This window comes from Podarcis tiliguerta (assembly GCF_965153285.1).
Source record: "Podarcis tiliguerta genome assembly, chromosome: 8".
In the NCBI taxonomy this organism is placed as follows: Eukaryota; Metazoa; Chordata; class Lepidosauria; order Squamata; family Lacertidae; genus Podarcis; species Podarcis tiliguerta.
Genome location: NC_139541.1, coordinates 71,982,689 through 72,005,252, shown reverse-complemented (window position 1 = coordinate 72,005,252; position 22,564 = coordinate 71,982,689). Strand labels below are relative to the sequence as shown.

The 22,564-nt window shown below is 44.0% G+C and overlaps 1 protein-coding gene across 4 annotated transcripts; it reads left to right on the top strand.

Annotated features, from left to right (window-relative positions):
- The first annotated feature begins 4,977 nt into the window (after positions 1-4,977).
- On the top strand, positions 4,978-11,721 carry LOC310684524 (putative G-protein coupled receptor 33). 4 transcript variants are annotated; one of them, XM_083455802.1, is made up of 4 exons: positions 4,978-5,910; positions 8,802-8,869; positions 8,990-9,049; positions 10,475-11,721. In XM_083455802.1, the coding sequence occupies exons 3-4, from the start codon at positions 9,041-9,043 to the stop codon at positions 11,543-11,545; spliced, it is 1,080 nt and encodes a 359-aa protein (XP_083311928.1). In that variant the 5' UTR covers positions 4,978-5,910; positions 8,802-8,869; positions 8,990-9,040; the 3' UTR covers positions 11,546-11,721. The 4 variants fall into 4 exon arrangements, with proteins under 4 accessions (XP_083311928.1, XP_083311925.1, XP_083311927.1 ...); XM_083455799.1 differs by having other exon boundaries at positions 8,802-9,049; XM_083455801.1 differs by having other exon boundaries at positions 5,844-5,858; positions 8,802-9,049.
- The last annotated feature ends 10,843 nt before the right edge of the window (positions 11,722-22,564 follow it).

Genomic DNA, 22,564 nt, shown 5'->3' with positions numbered 1-22,564 from the left:
ACCGCCTGCAATGCATAAATCTCAACTAAAGCATCCATGACAGATGATCATCCAACCTCTGCTTATAAACCTCCAAGGATGGAGAGTCCACAACCTCTTGAGGGAGTCTGCTCCACTCTTGAAAAGCTCTTACTGTCGGAAAGTTCTTCCTGATGTTTAGTCAGAATTGCCTTTCTTGGACCTTGAAGCGAATGGTTTGTGGCCTACCTTCAGGAGCAGGAAAAAATAAGCTTGCTCCATCCTCCTTGTGTCAGTGCTTTAGATATTTGAAAATGGCTATCATATCCTCTCCTTTTCAGGCCAAACACACCCAGCTCCTTCAACCATTCTTCATAAGGTTTGGTTTCCAGACCCTTTGACCATCTTGGTTGCCCTCTTCTGCACACATTCCAACTTGTCAATATCCTTCTTAAATTGTGGCGCTCAGAACTTGACACAGGACTCTAGGTGTGGTCTGACCAAAGCAGAATAAAACTGGAGCTTGCAGGATATAAAGGATATATTCTTAAATGCCGCCACTAGGCTAGGGGCAGCAACGATTGTCGAAGTAGAGGGAGAAAATGCAAGGCCACCACCATGGAAATACAGTAACTGCAAGGTTCGTGAACTGAATTTCTCTCTACCATGCATTTGTTAAAAGGGATAAAGATTGAGACCCTCCCAACTGTCGTTGGTGGGGTAGCAGTGCTTACCTGACTTCTAGCATTGGAATTTCTGTGGTTTACCAGAAGGGAGAAGGGTGAGAAAGTGGTACAGTTATCATGGAGCAAATTTACATGCAGGAGAGCTATATTGACAGTGGGGAAATGTTTCAGCTTCAATACCCAGGAGGTGTCATTAGATTTAAAATTAAGACTAATACAATAGAAAATAATATGTAGTTTATTGGACTCCTTTATGGCTGTATAACAATGGGTTAGCTAAGATAGCTCAGCATTGGAGATGTGGTAAGGACAATGCCTCCTTGAAACATACCGTAGATTCCGGTGTATCAGGCGACTGGGCATATTAGATGACCCCCCAAATTGGCAGCTTCAATTTGGGGGTTCGTCTTATAAGCCCAGTCACCTAATACGCTGGGCAGCTCCGCGCCAGGAGAAAGCCGCCCGGTGAGGAGTGGAGCCCGCCACTGGCTGCTGCTGCTGCTTCGGAGCTGCCGCAGCAGCATCAGTGGGCGGGGTCTCCTCCGCACCGCCCATACCCGCCGTATAAGACGACCTCCGACTTTTTAACCTCTTTTCCGGGGGTTAAAAAGTCGTCTTATATGCCGGAATCTACGGTGTGTTTGTACAATGTTCTGTACTTAACATGTTCTGGGAGAAAGTGCTGGATAGACTGTGCAACTATGACTGTGGAGGAAAAAGTTAAATCTTTCAGCGGAGAAAATTTTATTGAACAATATACCTGCAGTGTGGAAATGATCAACGGGACAATGGAAATGGAGTTTCCGTGCCCTAGTGGTGGCCAAGAGATTGATATTGAGGAACTGGAAAAATAAAGCCATGATGCCCTTCAATCAATGGACCGATTATATGACATCACACACAATTTATGTACTGGCTGCTTACAGTATGGATAAATACGATAACATTTGGAATGAGTTTATACAAAATGTAGTAGGCTATTAACATTTACATAAACATTAGGACATTAACACTATACCAATTTATATAAGAATATATGGGAATATTGTATATTGCTTCCCCCTCATTCCTTCTTTTTTTCCTGTATTGCTTTGTTTCTTTTAATTGAAATCACCTTAATATTATATATGCAGGAGACCTGTATTGGCTCCACAGGTGTAATCGCACTGCACTGATCTTGTAGTACTGCCTTCTGATCCTGCAACTGCTCTGTCCCAACAACTACAATGGGACCCTCCCCCCACTGGGGTCCATTGAAAGCCCACCCTTCACCAAATAGTTCCAAGGCCTGTTACACAGTTAAAATAAGCCCAATATACGCAAAAAAATCCCAAAAGGAAACCACAAAGCCCCTTACCTTGTAGCAAGTGGATCAGCTCCCTCAGGTCCTCAGCTTCTGACTGTAGCTACGATCTGACAGGACTCTGCTGGAACAAGACCAGTTTCGTTCAGGCACAATAAATATAAGCAGAAGTGAGAAAAGGGAAAGAAAAAAACCCAGCTTCTCTAAAATGGGGGCAGAGAAAGGCCAAGTGGAAGACCACACACACACACACCATTTCAAGCAGCCATATAGAGTGAACGCAGGTGGCGCTGTGGTCTAAACCACTGAGCCACTTGGGCTTGCCATCAGAAGATCAGTGGTTTGAATCCCCGCAACGGGGTGAGCTCCCGTTGCTCTGTCCCAGCCCCTGTCAACCTAGCAGTTCGAAAGCACGCCATGCCAGTAGATAAACAGGTACCGCTGTGACTGTAAGGTAAACGGTGTTTCTGTGCACTCTGGTTTCCATCACGGTGTCCCATTGCACCAGAAGCGGTTTAGTCATGCTGTCCACGTGACCCGGAAAGCTGTCTGTGGACAAACATCGGCTCTCTTGGCCTGAAAAGTGAGATGAGCGCAGCAACCCCATAGTCGCCTTTGACTGGACTTAACCATCCAGGGGTCCTTTACCTTTAACACACACACACACACACACACACACACACACACTGTGTTTTTTTCTGGTGGGGTGCAGGGGTATGCATACCCCTAAACATTTTGTGAATCTAAGTTTGGCTTCACTGAGGGGCAGTATTTCAATATAAGTAGGAAAATGAGAGTACCTCTAAACCTTTTTTCAAAAGAAAAATGCAGTTTGTGTGTGTGTGTGTGTGTGTGTCTTCTTGAAATTCAGCCAGTGACTCTTTCCTCATCACTGCCTTTTCATCTCCACCATAAAAAGCTGTGAGTTATTTATTTATATATATATTTATTTGTGTGGTTTTCTGCTTGCTTCTTTCTTTATAGGCTCAGTAATGCATTAAAGGGACGCGGGTGGCGCTGTGGGTTAAACCACAGAGCCTAGGGCTTGCCGATCAGAAGGTCGGCGGTTCAAATCCCCACGATGGGGTGAGCTTCCATTACTCTGTCCCAGCTCCTGCCAACCTAGCAGTTCAAAAGCATGCCAAAAATGCAAGTAGATAAATAGGTACCGCTCCGGCGGGAAGGTAAACGGCGTTTCCGTGCGCTGCTCTGGTTTGCCAGAAGTGGCTTAGTCATTCTGGCCACATTACCCAGAAGCTGTACGCCGGCTCCCTCGGCCAATAAAGCGAGATGAGCGCCGCAACCCCAGAGTCGGGCACGACTGGACCTAATGGTCAGGGGTCCCTTTACCCTTTACCTAATGCATTAAAGCAGAAAATATTGCATGCATAGCGTCATCAAATCATCAGAGCTTATGAAGAGAGCTGCTGGATCAGGCCAATGGCCCATCTAGTCCAGCACTCCCTTCTTACAGCGGCCAACCAGGACCCGACTGCAACAGCATTTCCCCCACTTGTGACTCCCAGATATTCAGAGGCTGAAAACGGATGTAGAATGTAGTCAGCATGAGGCGTAGCTATCAATTGCTTTCTCTAATACTACATACTTGAGACATACTGGGTGTCTAAAGACATCCAACTTGTTGGTCAACACTGCTTGTTGTCTTTTGAAGATGCGTCAGGATTTACCGCAGAAAAACTTCTCATCCTGTCCATGAGTCTGCAATGATGTGTTTCAACAAATGAATTAACACTGCCGATTCCTGCTAAGTCCTGGCCAAATCCCAGATGCCTCCTTGTTTATACTGCAGGCCTATGTTAGGATCAAATACTGTGCAACCAATCTGGTTGAATCCCCAAATTCTGAACCTTACTGGATTCAATTTGGAGGGTTCCCATCCAGTCCTGAGCTCAAAACACTCTCTAAGAAAGCCAGGTAGCCAGCAAAGTGTTGCTGATTTGCAAAACACCACCATAAAAGGAGAGAGACCAGGTGGGAAATGGGAGAAGGAGAGCTGGACTTTTTGCTCTCGCAATATTAGAAAGAGTTTGGTGACATTTGCTTAGTTTTTCATTTATCCTTTACAGCAGTACCCGCGTGATAGCTTCCCAATCATTTCCCAATCAGTCTTGTTAGCAATGTCATTTCCTTGATCTCTCCCTGCTCCCTGCCTGCTGCATTTTGGCCTTAGATTATTATTATTATTATTATTATTATTATTATTATTATTATTTAGTTTTTGCATTTTATTTACAATTCTATTCAGACTTATGTGTCTTGCCTTTGTTAGTGCTTTGTCATGTGTGTATAAATGCATCAAGAAGTCTTGCACAAACTCACACAGCCCATTAGATTATGCACAGGAACAGCCAGCAAACAATCACCATACAAACAATGTGCACCTAAACCATAAAGCTTGGATTTGTTTTTTAAAATCTTCATGGAACTGAGCAGACAGGTGCACAAGAACTGGCAGGATTTAGCACTCAAGCAACTGCACAGTCTCTTTGTCCCTCTCTCACACATTTTGAAAAAAAGCAATCTTTAAAGATGTCTAGCAGGCTTAAACCCTTCTTGAGGGCTACCATATATTCAAATTTTATGTATCCAGGTAAGGGGGGGGGGAGGCAAATGCATCTGGCAGTGCAAATGAATGGAACTACAGAAGATGTGGGTTTCTGAATTTCAGTTTGGATTCTGTGTCCAAATCAGGTTGGCTCAGGTATGAATCAATCTAAACAGGTAGGTCCAAGGGGGTTTCCCATCCTCAGATGTTTTGGGACTCTGACTCCCATCATCTTCCCAACCAGTGGCTGGGGATTATGGGAAATGGAGTCCTACAACTTCTGGGGACCTAACGTTGAAGAACTTTGCTCTGGCCCATACAGTGGAACCTCGTGTTACGGACGGGATCCATTCCGGAGGCCCGTCTGTGACACGGAACTGATGCAAGCTGAAGTGCCACATCTGCGCACACATGCGGCGTGATTTAGCTCTTCTGCGCATGCGCAAGCAGCGAAATCCATTCCGGTGCTTCCGGGTTGCCGTGGGACACAACACAAAAACATGTAACCTGAAGCGGACGCAACATGAGGTATGACTGTATAATAGACAAGAATTTTGCCCAATTACTATTGTTACATGCCATTCCAATCTCCAAGCAGTGAGAGATTCTGGGGGTTCTAAGTGCTTCTCCAGGGTTTGGTTTCCTTGGAATGAAGGTCAGCAGAGATTGTGGTGCCCTTAGGACAGGCATAGGCAACCTCAGCCCTCCAGATATTTTGGGACTACAACTCCCATCATCTCTGACCACTGGTCCTGTTAGCTAGGGATGATGGGAGTTGTAGTCCCAAAAAGTCTGGAGGGCCGAGTTTGCCTATGCCTGCTTTAGTACATACAGTTTCTATATTCACATATATACAACCTGAGCATAGGATTTCTGGGAAACTCAAAAGGTGGAGAAGGACATTGGATCATTTGTATTTCCTCTGGTGGATCTCCATGAGCTTTCTTTCTACTTTGATTCCTGCTGGCTTTTCCACTTCCCTTCTTAATCATAATGGGCTTCTATTTCTGGATGGGTTGGGACATGAAAAAGAAAAAGTTAGTGAGGAATGGAAATCCTTACAGAGTGCTGGTAGTTGCTGTGGTGTCATTCTTCATCTGTTATCTCCCTTGCCATCGCTATGAAGTTTCCAAGTTGCTCAAGGGGATGCCTGAAGTTGTGAAAGTGGTTTTTTTTTTTTACTAATTACTGCCCTTGGAGTTTGTTGCAACATCCGTTTTGCCCCCATTCTTTATCTCTTTGCTGGGGAGAACATTCCAGCGGGTCTTCATGATGTCTATTACTGATCTGCTGAGGGAAGATTTTGTGGAAGATCTCAAGATACATGGAGATAACAACAGCACTGGTGAGAGCGAGCAACAGCAAGAGACCAACAGCAAGAGCAGATTCAATTGAAGGTGATCTGCTATCTCCCTATAGAACAGCAAAGGGGGATCTGTGGCCTTCCAAGTGTTGTTAGATTCCAACTCCCATCAGCTCCGGCCATCATGGCCAGTTGTCATGGATTACGGGGGTTGTAATCCGATAACCTCTGGAGTTCCACAGGTTCTCCATCCTGGATGTAGAATCTATCCTGGGCTGTATATATACAGCAATATGTAAAAGGACCGGAAGAATCAGAAATCAGGAAGACCAAAATTTTAATGAGGAATGGGGAAAAATTATAATTTATCTTAAAAACCATTGTAAACAGCTAAAACCATTAGTAAAATTGGAATAACACGTGTAGCTTAATGGTGGATTTTGGACACAATGGAGATGTAAAAGGTTTGGATTATCATGTAAGATGCAGGAGGAAATTATTAACAATAGGACCCACAAAGGGGAGGAGGGAAGTCCAGGAGATTCTTTGGAATCTTGTTTTTATGTTGTATGTTGGATATGTGATTGTAAAAATTTGATCTGAAAAACCAAATAAATAACACACACACACACACACACACACACACACGGAGAGAGAGAGCACGCAATATATTTCCTACAGTTTATGCAAACTTTTTTCCTTACGATCTCCTACAGGGCCATATCGTTGGATGACTTTAGTTATTGAGCAAGAATTGTATCGTGTTTAAATCAAAAAGCAGTTTCCATATAACATTAATAAGAAAATACCACAGGAAGGGGGAATCAGACCTAAAAACAAGCAGGCACAATAAAAAATTATCACAACATAGAAGTTCACTTTCCAGCAATTTAGTATACTTGTTATGATCAGCATTTCAGTATACGCTCTGCCCATATTAAGGTATTTTTATTCAATCTAGGTTTATTTTAGACGAAAGCCATTATTAGTGCTGTGTGTAGTCGTTCTTTATGTCTTTTTAGATGGACCTCTGATTCTTCACTATCAGTACTTACTTCTCCCACCCTTCCTCCCCTGTTTGCTAATCTCCATCAACAAACCACTTGCCTTTGGGCGGTGGCCATCCTGCATGTTTACAGCCCCATGGTATTTCCCAACCTTAATCCACAGAGCTTGTGCAGAGGGCACCATGTTAGCCTGTGGCAGGCTTGCAGCAAAAACTGCAAAGAGCTTTGTAAAGCCCGTTGGTGGTTCTTGGCTCATTCAGTCCCAGTTTCCAGCTGACATATACTTCCGGGGCCCACCAGAGAGTCCCAAGAACATAAGATGGGCCTGCTGGAGCAGGCTGATGGCCCATCTAGTCTTGCATCCTGTTCTCACAGTGGGCAAATCTCACAGTGAGAGCCAGTGTGGTGTAGTGGTTAAGAGCTGTAGTCTCGTAATCTGGTGAACTGGGTTCGCTTCCCCGCTCCTCCACATGCAGCTGCTGGGTAACCTTGGGCTAGTCACACTTCTCTGAAGTCTCTCAGCCCCACTCACCTCACAGCGTGTTTGTTGTGGGGAAGGAAGGGAAAGAAGAATGTTAGCCGCTTTGAGACTTCTTTGGGTAGTGATAAAGCGGGATATCAAATCCAAACTCTTCTTCTTCAAATGGATGCTTGTGGGAAACCTGCAAGCAGGATTTGAGAACAAGAATATCCAATCCTGCTGTGGTTCCCAGCTACTGGGATTCAGATGCATTACTGCCTCCAACTGTGGAGGGAGAGGATAGCCATCATGGCTAGTAGCCCTCTCCTCCATGGATTTGTCTAATTTGGTTTTATAGTCATCCAAAATATGACGGCCAGTACTGCCTTCTATAGGGGTGAGTGTTAGTTTCTGTTTTGCCACTGAGCAGCTGCTTGGAGTTACAGGACTCTGTTTACATTCCAGAGACATTCCAGGCTATTGGAAGTCTCATGGGAGACTAGAGATGGATGTGACGTTACTGGTTTCCTGTTTCCTTTGTTCCTTTGTTCCGGTTGCTCTCTGCTTTCATAGAGACAGGATGTGTTTTTCGTCTGCATGGTTAGGATAATGTAGCAATGTAGCCCAAACCTCTCGTCTCTTTCCTGTGCTGGAAACTCTGCTGAATGGAACATGCCTTGGAGCCTCATCAAAGGCTCAGGTCGTTAAACACATCGGGAGGCGATTCCAAAGGACTCGGGGGAAGAAAATCAGCTTGGCCGAGCGGAGATTCCAACAGTGAGTTCCATAACCAAACTATTCACTGATTCCTCACACTTCTCCTTTAGTGTGGCATTCGGATAGTCACAGTGAAAGCCATAACCCAGTGAAAGAGCACAGGCTCTGAGTGCAGAAAGTTCAATTTCCACCATCTCCAAGTAGAGAAGGGAGGGACCCCTCTCTGAACGCCTGGAATGTCAGTGTAGGCAGAGCTAGATCATTTACTTATTTATAATTTACTTATGAAGTGCAAATGCCTAGAAATGGAGGGGGGAATGGGGACATGTCTGATGATGTTCATTGTTGTGTCATCCTACAGCCCCCGTTATGAATGAAATTAGGCATAATGTAGTTGAATATCAAGTTGAAAAGTGTGGCGGGTTCTTATCCAAGAGATGTTTGCAGATGATGCAGACTTGACAGCGCACTCCGAAGAAGCCCTACTCATCAACCATTTTGCCCAAGCCTGCAGGGAGTTTTCATATAATTTAACAGAAAAACACACCAGGTGGAGAGGAATTTCATTCCTCACAATTTACAGGCTTGTTCATTCACAGTGCTCCTCCTATCTGGCCTTCCATATTTCAGTGATGGGCAGGATTATGTCTCAATCATAATGTTTCCTCCACTAACTAGAATTTCCCCATATTGCAATCCATGCAGAAACACATTATGTTCACTCTTTGCAGTTCACCTCCCAGTGGTTGGTGGGTTTCCTCCCACAATCCAAATGGGCTGACAGTGTCTCTATTTTCGCAGAATATTATCAGAAGAAAGCACATGGTTGTTCCTTGAAGAGGAGTGAAGGAGTTCATTCAGGAAACTAAGCATGACGCAATGCTAGTAGTTACAGAGAATTCATTTTTAAGATAAATCGGTGCTTCATATTTCACAACTTAAAGACATTGCACCCTACAATGCCTTTATCATTTCTTCTTTGAAAGCAGAACAGGACAGCAGAAAGCTTTGAGGACCAGCCTTTTTAGAACAGCGGACTGATGCGTCAGGTGAGTGAGGCATACTCAGCAGATAGGACAGTTTGTGGAGTGTTTGTGTGAACTTTTCTGCCTGTCCAGCACACTTTCGCGGTGCAATAAATCTGCTTCCAGGAAGCTCTCCTAGACTCTGTTCCCATCTTGAGATGCAGAAAAGTGGAAGAGAGGACATCAGTGTTGCAGGTAATATGAGGGTCTGTTGGCTAGAGATCTGAATTGCAGATGATTTAGCATTCTAGGAGTTCATCCCTTGGGGGGGGGAGAAACTTTGCTACAGGGATGGGAAACCCATGGCCCTCCAGATGTTGTGGGATGTTGTGAGATCCCGGCTCCCCCCATCAGGCCCAACCAGCATGACCAGTGCAATATCATACTGCTTTAAATAGCCATGGCTCCCCTCAAAGCATCCTGAGAAATGTTTGCTTAAGGTTGCTGAGAGTTGTTAGGAAAGCTCCCCTATATATGTAGGAGCAGGGCTCTTGAGGCCCCCTGTGGACCTCCAGGCATCTCTGTGGGGCCCTTGGAACTCTCCCCAGGCCACCCCTCACTGGTCCTACTTCACACCTCAGGTATTTTTGCCTGGCTGGAATGTGTCCTTGAACTTTGCCACCCTTTCGTCTCCTTTGGCTGGAAGGGCAGGATATAAGACCTCTTGCCTGCCTGTAAGGAGCATAGTGAAAGGTGTGTGAGTGTGTGTGCTTACTGCACAAAAGTATAATTAGCACCTGTTTTTCCACACACTTGTGCCTTTGGCCCTGGCCACCACTCACATGGGTCTTGGAAAGTTGCCCAGAAGGGAATGCAGTCCTAAGGCTGAAAAGATTCCCACGCCTCTGGTTTAAGGTGTCTTGAGGCTATTGGTTGGTTCTAAAGAACATCTAAATTACTATCTTATTTTGAGCTTAGAATGTGAAGTTCATTAGCTTAGAAGTGCAGTGGAACCAACTGTTTCTCCGGATATCTCCATGTTATGGCTTGGTCTCTCCCACAAATGTGAGATGACTCTGGCTGTTAATTATTTCAGATTTATTGCTAAAATAACAAACTAGGACAGAGCCCAGACTGAGCTCCTCCCCCTTCCCCAGCATAGAAGCCCCCACCTTCTCTTCCAGTATCTTTCACGCGTCTCAGCCACTTTTGAGATCTTACGAGATTTGGGAGAGAATATTTTCTGCATTCCAACATCTGGCTCACTATCGGAGCTCTCACACAGCTGTCTGTCCCTCTGGTCCTGTTTCCCCCCTCCCCTTTGTTCAGAGCTCAGATTACAGCTGCTCTCCCCCTCCTCCATGCTTTCCGCTGCTTACTGTTCTCTCCCTGTCAGCATCTGAGCTTCGCTGACACCCCAGAAGTTCTCAGCCTCTTTGCATCTTATAGTCTTTTCTTTCTTACATTTCTTCTTCCCTTCATCTGCCTCTCTTCCCCATCTTCTTCCAGGATCTCATGGAAAAAGGCAACATGGCCAGACCAACAGAAATGAACCTCAGCCAAGTTGACCCAACAGATGAACCTCCCCTGCGTTGGGGCCTTGCTAGCATCATCTTGGTATCCTTCCTGGTGGGCGCAGCCATGAATGGGCACATCTTCTGGTTACTTTGTGTGAAGATGAAGAGGACAGTGAACACCATCTGGTTCCTCCACCTCACTCTGTCCTACTTGGTTTCTTGTTCCTGTCTGCCTTTTTTTGTTGTCCAGGATGTCCTCGATTTCCGCTGGATCTTTGGCCCATTCTTGTGCAGGGCGGTCAACTTCTGCATCGCTGTAGGTATGCTCACCCCAGTCTTTTTGCTCACCATCATCAGCCTGGACCGCTACTTGATAACCTGCCATCCGCTCTGGTCCCGACGGAACCGCACAAAACCCCGAGCAAGGAGAGTGCTTGCAGGAGTATGGACCCTTTCCGTGGTCATGTCCCTTCCCTATCTGGTTTCCTATGTGATTCAAGGTGACAAAAAAGAGGTTTGTGTGAAAAATTTTGCTTTCTTTATCAATGAGGATAAGGACAAAGCAGAGGCTCTGAACTACAAAATTGATTTGGCAGTCTTTGTGGTTCGGCTTCTGCTCACCTTCTTGTTCCCCTTCTTCATCATTGTGGGCTGCTATCATTGGATGTGTCAGGAAATAAAGAAGAAAAAACTGGCGAGGAGAGCTGGGAAGCCTTTCCAAGTCCTTGTGGTTTCTGTGGCATGTTTCTTCATCTTCAGGCTTCCCTTCTACCTCTATTATGCTCTCTCGCTGTTTCATAAAGACCAGAGAACAACAGTAGAAGTCCTGCGGATCATTTTCAGCATTAGCCTCTGTCTGAATATCTGCCTGACCCCAATTCTCTATCTCTTCGTTGGGGAGAAATTCAAGCAAGTTTTCAGGACATCCACTATTGTTTTGCTAAAGAAAGGTTTCATCATGCCGATAGAGGATACAAATGCTGGTGAAGAGTCCGGCCACATGAATGATGGAAGCAGCATGCAGATGATGCCAGTTCAATGGAATAATCTAGCATCTCCTTGAAGAAGCTGCCATAGAGAGAAAAGCAGCCGTTTTGAAGGGGGAAGGAATGGGTTTTCTGTGCAGTCAGTCTGAAACGGGACCCAATCCTCATTTTTCCTCCTCCAAGGGAGCATTTCTAAATTGCATTAGCTTGAGCTCTTGAGTCAATGTATAAACAGAAAGCCAGCTGTATAAACAAGGGCCACGTGATCTCCTGCAATGATTTTGCAAAGTTTTTTGCAGATAAAGTCACTCAGATTCGGGAAGAGGTAGATGCCACCGTGGGAGCAGGGCCGGGGTGGGAGAGTGCTAGAGTCCTGTCTAGTCAAATTTTGTGGGATCAATTCCAATCTGTTACCTCCTAGGATGTGGACAGGCTGCTTGGATGAGTGAAACCAACCAACTGTCTCCTTGATCCTTGCCCATCCTGGCTTATAAAAGCTAGCCGGGAAGGGCTGGGCGATGGGTTTTGTGGGGTGGTGAATGCTTCCCTCTGTGAGGGAGCCTTCCCAGACCCGCTGAAAGAGGCGGTTATTAAACCGCTTCTTAAAAAACCATCTTTAGATGCGGCTACGATGGCCAACTATCGCCTAGTCTCAAATCTTCCATTCATGGGCAAGGTGATTGAGCGAATGGTTGCTGAACAACTCCAGGCATGCCTGGAAGAAGCGGACCATTTGGATCCCTTCCAGTCGGGATTCAGGCCTCATCACGGGACTGAAACTGCATTGGTCGCACTGGCTGATGATCTCTGGCGGGCTAGGGACAAAGGTGAGAGCTGTTTCCTAGTTCTGCTGGATCTCTCAGCGGCGTTTGATACCATCGACCATAACATCCTTCTGGACCGTCTTGAGGGGCTGGGAGTTGGGGGCACTGTCATACAGTGGTTCCGCTCCTTCCTCCTGGGCCATGTTCAGAAAGTGGTGGGGGGTGACCTTTGAAGGTGACCCGGAAACTACAACTAATCCAGAACGCAGCAGCCAGACTGGTGACTGGGGGCGCCCGCCGAGACCATATAACACCGGTCTTGAAAGACCTACATTGGCTCCCAGTACGTTTCCGAGCACAATTCAAAGTGTTGGTGCTGACCTTTAAAGCCGTAAACGGCCTCGGTCCAGTATACCTGAAGGAGCGTCTCCACCCCAATCGTTCTACCCGGAGACTGAGGTCCAGCACCGAGGGCCTTCTGGCGGTTCCCTCACTGCGAGAAGCCAAGTTACAGGGAACCAGGCAGAGGGCCTTCTCAGTAGTGGCGCCCTCCCTGTGGAACACCCTCCCACCAGATGTCAAAGAGAACAACAACTACCAGACTTTTAGAAGACATCTGAAGGCAGTCCTGTTTAGGGAAGCTTTTAATGTTTGATGTATCACAGTATTTTAATATTCTTTTGGAAGCTGCCCAGAGTGGCTGGGGAAACCCAGCCAGATGGGCGGGGTATAAATAATAAATTATTATTATTATTGTTGTTGTTGTTGTTGTTGTTATATAAGTGCTCAAAGCTCTCTCCTTTATCAGTCCGTGACAGCAGTGGATGACCTTGCCAGTTCCAGTGGAGCAAGGATGGCACATCTGGGTCTTATCTAACATCCTGACCACAAAGACGCACAGACCTTGTCAGTTCTGACAAGAGACCCGGGAACGGCGCCAGGAGCGCTCTTAGAGTTGGTGACCTCCTGCCCCAAGATAAGAGTATGGGAACAGGAACAACCTTTTATGGTCAAGAGTACCGGAACAGGAATATCTGTTTATGGGCATGGATGTCAACTTACGTGTATAAGCTGACGTGGTTGGATTCCTGGGGGAGTGGGGAGAGGGTGCCTGGAGGATATATATACTGCATGAAATTTCTCATTTCTTTGGACTTGCTGTGGACTGACCACACAAGTGCCTTCTGCTATCCGGAGAGCAGAATAAATTCTTTCTCTGAATCAACCTCGGTGTCATTTGACTTCCTTTCTCCCTCCCGGGAGCAACGCAGACCCCACCAGTTGGTAGAGTCTAATAAGGCTACAGTTTCTATGAACAGTTATACCCCCGCCTCAATAATTACAATAGATTAGGAGTAGCAGTGAGGTGCCCTCCCTCTAGATATTGTTGGGCTGAAGGACTGAAGGGAGCTGGAACTCAGCAACAACAACTTGGATGCACCATGTTGGCTGCCAGTAAAAGATGTGGTTGTCAATACACACTATTGCCCATACAGGCTAAGGCTGAAGGGCACTGCAGAGCAGCGACACCTTGAGGTTACAGACGTTGACTGTGGATTAAAGATGTGGGTGTCGACTCAGAATACGCCTGTGCTTTGCTTTCCCATTTATTCAAATAAAGGTAAACAAGCTCTAGTTGTTACACTGAGGTATTCTTGCTTTACACATATGTAGATTTTCTTGGCAGAGTAGCTAATTTGCAGCTAGGAAGCCCAGTCCCTTGAGATTAAAGCAATGTCCAAACACTCGTCAAGATATTCAAAAGCTTTTACTTGGAGAACATATAGGTAAATAAGAATATCTGCAAAGTATTTACATTTATCGTATTGGCGCGAATATCAGCCACTCTCTCCCCCCCCCCCCAATTCTGACTGTGAAAAGTTAAAGTGCGACTTATATTTGGAGCAGAGTGCCGGCACAGACTTGGGGAGCAGGGCGCCAGGTGCCCTCCGCCCCCCCTTTCCAGTACAGTGGTACCTCAGATTACAGGCGCTTCAGGTTACAGACGCTTCAGGTTAAAGACTCCGCTAACCCAGAAATAGTACCTCAGGTTAAGAGCTTCGCTTCAGGATGAGAACAGAAATCTTGGAGTGGTGACGTGGCAGCCATGGGAGGCCCCATTAGCTAAAGTGGTGCTTCAGGTTAAGAACAGTTTCAGGTTAAGAACAGACCTCCAGAATGAATTAAGTTCTTAACCAAAGGTACTACTGTACTTGCACTCAGTCTTCTGGATATGTTACCCAGCTCGGCCATGTAATAATAACAATAATAATAATAACAATTTATTATTTGTACCCCACCCATCTGGCTGGGTTTCTCCAGCCACTCTGGGCGGCTTCCAACAAAGATTAAAAATACATTAAAATGCCACACATCAAAAACTTCCCAGAACAGGGCTGCCTTGACATCTGATGAGAGGGTGTTCCACAGGGTGGGCACCACTACTGAGAAGGCCCTCTGCCTGGTTCCCTGTAGCTTTGCTTCTCGCAGTGAGGGAACCGCCAGAAGGCCCTTGGCACTGGACCTCAGCATCCGGGCAGAACGATTGGGGTGGAGACGCTCCTTCAGGTATTCTGGGCCAAGGCCGTTTAGGGCTTTAAAGGTCAACGCCAACACTTTGAATTGTGCTCGGAAACGTACTGGGAGCCAATGTAGGTCTTTCAAGACCGGTGTTATGCAGTCTCGGCGGGCGCCCCAGTCACCAGTCTAGCTGCCGCATTCTGGATTAGTTGTAGTTTCTGGATCACTTTCAAAGGTAGCCCCACGTAGAGCGCATTGCAGTAGTCCAAGCGGGAGAGCATGCACAAGGAGACAGACCTTGTAAGGAAGCAGGCCCTGCAGTCCTCACCACCGCCGATGTAGTTCCTTATGAGAGGTTTCCGCTTTTTCCCCCAGCAGACTTCTCCTGACTGGACTTCTGGACTTCACAGGGAAAAATTAGCACTCGGCTCTATTGCGTTTAGAAAGAGAGTTATCTAACACTGTCTCTTCTTTGGTGTTCCTGGAGACGCAACCATTCCAAGTCACTTACACACAAAACAAAACACAGAATGTAATAAGGTACCTCCCATGTGACTAAAGTTAACCAAACACACAAGAGTTACTTGGGAACATTTCAGAATTAAATGCACAGTAACGCATTTAAGCAATCCCAATTTCAGTAAATCAAATCTCTATACTTAAGAGTTTTGCATTCCTTTGCACATTCATTCATTGTTAAACTTTGTAGCACCTGCATTCATTATTGCTAAGAACAAGAGTTTATAAAAGCAGGTATAGTTTTTCAGTGCTATACAATTATTATTATTATTTTTTAAATAATATTTTATTGAGTTTTATAACAAAAACTTAAAACAACGATAAACAAACCACCTCACAACAGCACCTAAAAGGAAAAAAGAAAAAAAAAAAAAAAAGAAAAAACAGAAAAAACAGAAAAATAGATACTACAACACACAAACACAAAACAGCAAAATACAACAAAGAAAATAAACATATTAAAAACAATTTTTGTCTCCTTATATTCTTTACATTGACTTCTTTCTCCGACTTCCCCAGACCTTCCTTCTCTGTATTCCAAATCAAATATTCTGTCTGCAAATTCTTTTCCTCTATCATATTTTAATTTTCTAATACTCTTAAAGTCTAGTAAATGGTTACATTTCCTTAAGTCTGGCAAAATATTAAATCTTTCTCTGATCACTTTTTCCCAAATACCCATCCGCCCTCAATCCGATGTCATCAAACGTTCATTATCTTATAATGTTTCTGTAAATAGTCCTTAAATTTTCTCCAGTCTTCCTTCACCGTCTCTTCACCCTGGTCTCTGATTCTGCCGGTCATTTCTGCCAATTCCATGTAGTCGATGACTTTCATCTGCCATTCTTCCAGTGTGGGTAGCTGTTGGGTCTTCCAATACTGTGCTATAAGTATCCTTGCTGCTGCTGTGGCATACATAAAAAATGTCCTATCCTTCTTGTGCACCTGTTGGCTAACCATACCCAGGAGAAAGGCCTCTGGTTTCTTCAAGAATGTGTATTTAAAAACTTTTTTCAGTTCATTATAAATCATCTCCCAGAATGTCTTTATCCTTGGGCATGTCCACCAAAGGTGAAAGAATGTACCTTCAGCCTCTTGACATTTCCAACATTTATTGTCAGGTAAGTGATAGATTTTTGCAAGCTTGACTGGTGTCATGTACCACCTGTATATCATTTTCATAATATTCTCTCTTAAGGCATTAGATGCTGTAAATTTCATACCAGTGGTCCATAACCTTTCCCAGTCAGCAAACATTATGTTATGACCCAAATCTTGGGCCCACTTAACCATCACTGATTTCACTTCCTCATCTTGTGTATTCCATTTCAACAGCAAGTTATACATTCTTGACAGAATCTTAGTTTTAGGTTCTAACAGTTCTGTTTCCAATTTTGATTTTTCCACCTGGAAGCCAATTTTTCTATCCATTTTAAAAGCCTCCATTATTTGATGATAATGGAGCCAATCTCGAACCTTACTTTTTAATTTATCATAACTCTGTAATTTCACTTTATCACCATCTTGCTCTAAAATCTCCCAATATTTTGGCCAATTGGCCTCCATATTGAGTTTTTTTAGTGCTTTTGCTTCCATTGGGGACAACCACCTTGGAGTCTTATTTTCAAGCAAATCTTTATACCTCATCCAAACTTTAAACAGTGCATTTCTGACAATGTGGATTTTAAACATTTTGTGCACTTTAACCTTGTCATACCATAGATATGCATGCCAACCAAAAGCATTATTAAATCCTTCTAAGTCCAATATGTCGGTGTTTTCCAGAAGTAGCCATTCTTTTAGCCAGCAAAAAGCTGCTGCTTCATAGTAAAGTTTCAAGTCTGGCAGGGCAAAGCCCCCTCTTTCCTTAACATCGGTTAATATTTTAAATTTTATCCTTGGCTTTTTGCCCTGCCAGACAAATCTAGATATGTCCTTTTGCCACTTCCTGAAACAGTCAATTTTGTCTATAATCTGCAACGTCTGAAATAAAAACAACATTCTTGGCAATACATTCATCTTTATCACAGCAATGCGACCCATTAGCGAGAGTTTCAAATTAGACCATATTTCTAGATCTTTCTTTATCTCCGACCAACATTTATCGTAGTTATCTTTATATAAGTTCCCATTTTTAGCAGACATAGTAATTCCCAGGTATTTCACTTTTTTCACTATTGTCAATCCTGTCTCATTCTGAAACTTTTCTTTCTCAGTTTCTGTTAAATTCTTTGTCAAAACCTTAGTTTTAACTTTGTTTAGTTTAAACCCTGCCAATCGACCAAACTCTTGAATCAATTCTAAGACTCTTTTTACACTGGATTCTGGTTCCTGCAGTGTCAAAACTAAATCATCTGCAAATGCTCTTAGTTTATATTGTTTAGATCCGACCTGTATCCCTCTAACCAATTGGTCCTTTCTAATCATATTCAGCAACACCTCCAGGACCGATATAAAAAGCAGAGGGGAAATTGGGCAACCTTGTCGTGTGCCTTTCTCTATTCTGAACTCCTCAGTTATTACATTATTTACAATTAGTTTAGCTTTTTGTTCAGAATAGATTGCACTTATACCATTTTCAAATTCTTGGCCTACCCCCATACCTTGGAGATTCTTCTTCAAAAAACTCCAAGAAATATTGTCGAAGGCCTTCTCCGCATCCACAAATATCAAAACTGCTTTTGTATTTATTTTTTCCTCCAAAAATTCCAATATGTCTATTATATTCCTCACATTGTCAGATAAATGTCTTCCTGGGAGAAAGCCTGCTTGATCTTTATGAGTCTCCTCTATTAATACTTTCTTAAATCTTCTAGCCAAAATATCTGCAAATATTTTGTAATCCACATTCAATAACGATATTGGGCGGTAGTTTTTAAGTTGATGTTTTTCAGTCTCTATCTTCGGTATAAGCGTGACAAAAGCTTCTTTCCACGTTTCTGGTGCTTTTTCCCCCTGAAGTATTTCATTACAAACATCTTTCAACGGCTGAATTAACCAGTCCTTCAATACTTTATAGTATTTGGCAGTCAGTCCGTCCGGTCCTGGAGACTTGCCTAGTTGCATATTCTGAATGGCATTCTGAATTTCTTGATCTGTTATCCTATCGCTCAGTTTCAATCTGCTTTCTTGAGATATTTTCGATAGCCCGTTCTCTTTCAAAAATTCCTCTATATCTGCTTCATTCTGGGGTTGCTGAAAGTAAAGCTGTTTAAAATATTTTTGAAAGGCAGTCCTTATTTCCACTGGGTTCTGTATATTTCTTCCTTCCACTTCCAAATTTGTTATCGTGTTCTGTTTTTGTCTCTTCTTTATTTGCCATGCCAATAACTTTCCACATTTGTTTGCTGATTCAAAGGTCCGTTGTCTCATTTGCTTTATTTTCCATTCAATTTCTTGATTTATCATTTGCATGTATTCAACTTGATATAACTTAATTTCTCTTAAAATTTCTTGTGATTTTGGTTTTGCTCTTAGTCTCTTTTCTCCCTCATTGATTTTCTCTAGGATCTTTTCTCTTTTTTCCTTTTGTAATCTCTTCTTAAATGTATTCTGTTGAATCAGAAACCCTCTCATAACAGCTTTACTTGCGTCCCATACAGTTCTTTTCTCCACCGTAGTGTTCAAATTTATCTCAAAATAGTCCTTCAGGGTTTTCTGGGCCTTCTTAGTTATTTCCTCGTCTCTAAACAGAGTGTCATTCATCCTCCATCTAAAGGAACCAGTTGGTATTAGGTTCATTACCATCTTAACAGCATTATGGTCGGAACAAGTCTTTGGGCAGATTACTGCTTTTTTTGTCTTCGGTACCAGTCCTCTCGTAATCCATATCTGGTCGATTCTTGTCCAGGTCATTTTGGCTTCAGAAAAGAAAGTACCCTCTTTTCCTAAGGGGTTTTTAGTTCTCCAAATGTCCACCAAATCCAGATTGTCAGTCAATTCAAAAAAGGTTTTTGGTAGTCTTCCATCTTTGGTAACTACCTGTCGTTGTGCCTTATCCATATTTGTCGAAACTACTCCATTCATGTCACCCATCAACATCACGTCGTACTCCAAATAGTCCATCAATGTCTCATGCAACTTCTTGAAAAACTCAGATTTTCCATCATTAGGTGCATACACACCTACTATCAAATATTTTTGTCCATGATATTGGATTTCAATTGCCAAATATCTCCCTTGTTCATCTTTGAACATAAACTTTGGTGAGAGGCTCTCTTTAGCATATATTACAACCCCTCTTTTTTTAACTTTATCAGATGAGATAAATTCTTGGCCCAGTCTTTTATTAATTAAAATTTTCCTATGGAGCCTTGTCACATGTGTCTCTTGTAAACAAATTAAGTCCAATTGTTCCTTTTTTAAGATATGAAAGATCGATTTCCTCCTTCTAATTGAGTTAAGACCATTGCAGTTCCAGCTTAAAATTTGCAGAGACATGATGAATTTATTCTATTATGTTCCTCCAGTTGCTCCCAACGTCTTATCCTTGTCTGTCAAGTCCGGTGGTGTCTTTTTCTTTCGTGTCCTCTTTGGTTTTGCTCCTGTCACGCCTTCACTCCCTTCCTCTGATGATTCCGATGGGTCTGTTACTTTTAAAGTTCCCTTCTGTAGGTCCTCCTCGTAGGTTTCTAGAAATATGTTCTTGTCCTCCACTGATTTTATCTTTATCTTTCTTCCCTTGATACTAAAAGAAATTCCTTCCGGAAATTCCCACCTGAAGATGATATTGTTTTTTCTTAGTTGAGTGACCAAGTCCTTGTAGTTTGACCTAAGGTCCAAAAGAAATTTTGGAATATCTTTAAAGATCTCAACTTTAGATTGATTAATTACCAAAGGCTTTTGAAAATGTAGTCCAAGAACCTTATCTCTTTCTTCTTTGGTTCGAAACGTAACCAAGCAGTCTCTGATTTTGATCTTTTTACTTGTTCTTCCCAATCGAAAAGCACTCAAGATCTTAAATTCCTCTTTCTCGGGTTCCAAGTTCCAAAATTTCTCAAATTCTTGTGTAAGAAGGTCCCGCAGGCTTCCTTCCTCAATTTCTGGTACGTTTCTAATTCTCAGATTAGTTTGTCTCTCTTTCAGGTCCAGCATAGAAAATCTTGCTCTATATTCCTCTAGTTGCTTATTCATCGGTGGTAATTTCTCCTCTGTAGCAACTGCAGCTTCCCTTGCCTCCTCAGCAATTCTTCTTGTCTCGGCCGATGCTTCCAATAGTTCCTTAATTGAGGCTGTATTTTGCTTTATATTTGCAGAATTTTGTTCTATCTTTTGGAAGGCCTCTGTTACTCCTTTATTTGTCTCTACGACCTGGCTTTTTAATTCCGTAACTTGTCTTTTAGTGTCTGCCAGTTCTTCTGTCAGTTTATCTAAGGATCCCTGTACCCTTGCAAATCCTGCCGTAATAAGGTCTTCTGTCCCCGACATTACTTTAACTTTAGGTGTAACAGAGGCACTTCCTGTAGGTTCTGGGAAGGATCCCCTCCTTCCCGTGTGAAAAGATTTGCCAGATCTTGTTGTTTTGTCTTGAAACTGCTGTGCTTTCCCTCTTTCCTCTGCCATAAGCCAACTGTTTCAAGGTTACTCTGCAGCTGTAACTTATTATCAACTCCAAAGTAAACAGTGGAAATTTTTCTCAGTTATTTTGTAGCTCTGTAACAATTCCAGTGGCCACCAGGGGGACCTAGCAGATGTTGCAGCTGAAGGGATAATATGTCTCCTACTCTCCTTTCATGGCAGACTTGTATCAATAATGTTCCCTCTCAATGTCCACAACTCACAACTCCACATCCATTTCTCCAGTCCTTGTAAAAAAGAAACCCTTTAAGCACTTCCACAGTCCATATAACTTAATTTTCAGATTTAGCAGGTCAGGACCAGGAGTCCAGGCAGTGAACTTTCTACTAAACTTCTTTCAATGCAGGCAATAAAAAAAAAAGCTTTTTAAACTCCCCCCCTCTTTCCCTGCTTCCCGAGGGGGGGGGTTTCTCTCCAAAGACTTCAGATTTCAACCCTTTCGAACTTTATTTTTGTAGGGTTTTAGTCCTCACGTCTTTGCTTTCCAATATTTACAGGCGGAAGGCTGACTTCCTGTTTAAACCTCTCCGCTTCGGTATCGTATTACGTAGTTAATTTAAGTCCAATTTAAATCCAATTGCATCTCAATTCTTGCTTAATTTCATCAGATCCTTTAAAGTATTTGTATTTTTCCTACTCACGGATCCTTCTTTTTAATCCAAATTGCACAGGAGAAAGTTGAGCGCTGCTCCGATCACAGCTGCGCGACGTCACTCCGAAAAAGAAGCGATTGACTCTCAGCACCGCTTCATCCCCCGCTACGCTCCGGAGCGCTTACTGAGCCCCGGAGACGTTTTGGGAGAGCGCTGTTGGTGCCCGCCGAGTCCCACGGACGTAGACCTCCTCCGTCCACGTTTTCAAGGGTCCCCCGCGTCGCCGTAGCGGTGGAGCCCTGTTTTTTTCGGAGCTTCCCCCTCCGGTGCTCAGCAGGGGGCCGCCATGATCGATGGCGCTCAACCGGAAGTCCACAATTATTATTTTTTAAGGCAGTCCTAATCAACAGGCTTAACAATCACAACACAAGAGGGGATGAGGAGGAAATTCTACTTCCACTCTACGGTAGGGATGAGTTAGCCTTATCCAAAATCCCCCCAAAAGATGACTCAAGTGCTTTGTCCTGGGGAGGAGCTAGGGGTGGCATGGGTAAAGGTAAAGGTACCCCTGCCCGTACGGGCCAGTCTTGCCAGACTCTAGGGTTGTGCGCTCATCTCACTCTAAAGGCCGGGAGCCAGCGCTGTCCGCAGACACTTCCGGGTCACGTGGCCAGCGTGACAAGCTGCATCTGGCGAGCCAGCGCAGCACACGGAACGCCATTTACCTTCCCGCTAGTAAGCGGTCCCTATTTATCTACCTGCACCCGAGGGTGCTTTCGAACTGCTAGGTTGGCAGGCGCTGGGACCGAACGACGGGAGTGCACCCCGCCGCGGGGATTCAAACCGCCGACCTTTCGATCGGCAAGTCCTAGGTGCTGAGGCTTTAACCCACAGCGCCACCCGCGTCCCTTGGCCAATTGTCAATGGGGATGGCTTGGTTTATAAGCCTGCTCCTCCCGAACCTTTCCCCCCTTTTTCCTTTGGTGCCCTCCCTCCATCCTTCAATGGTATGGGCTCTATTAGGACACGGTGGCGCTGTGGGTTAAACCACAGAGCCTAGGACTTGCTGATCAGAAGGTCAACAGTTCGAATCCCTGTCATGGGGTGAGCTCCTGTTGCTCGG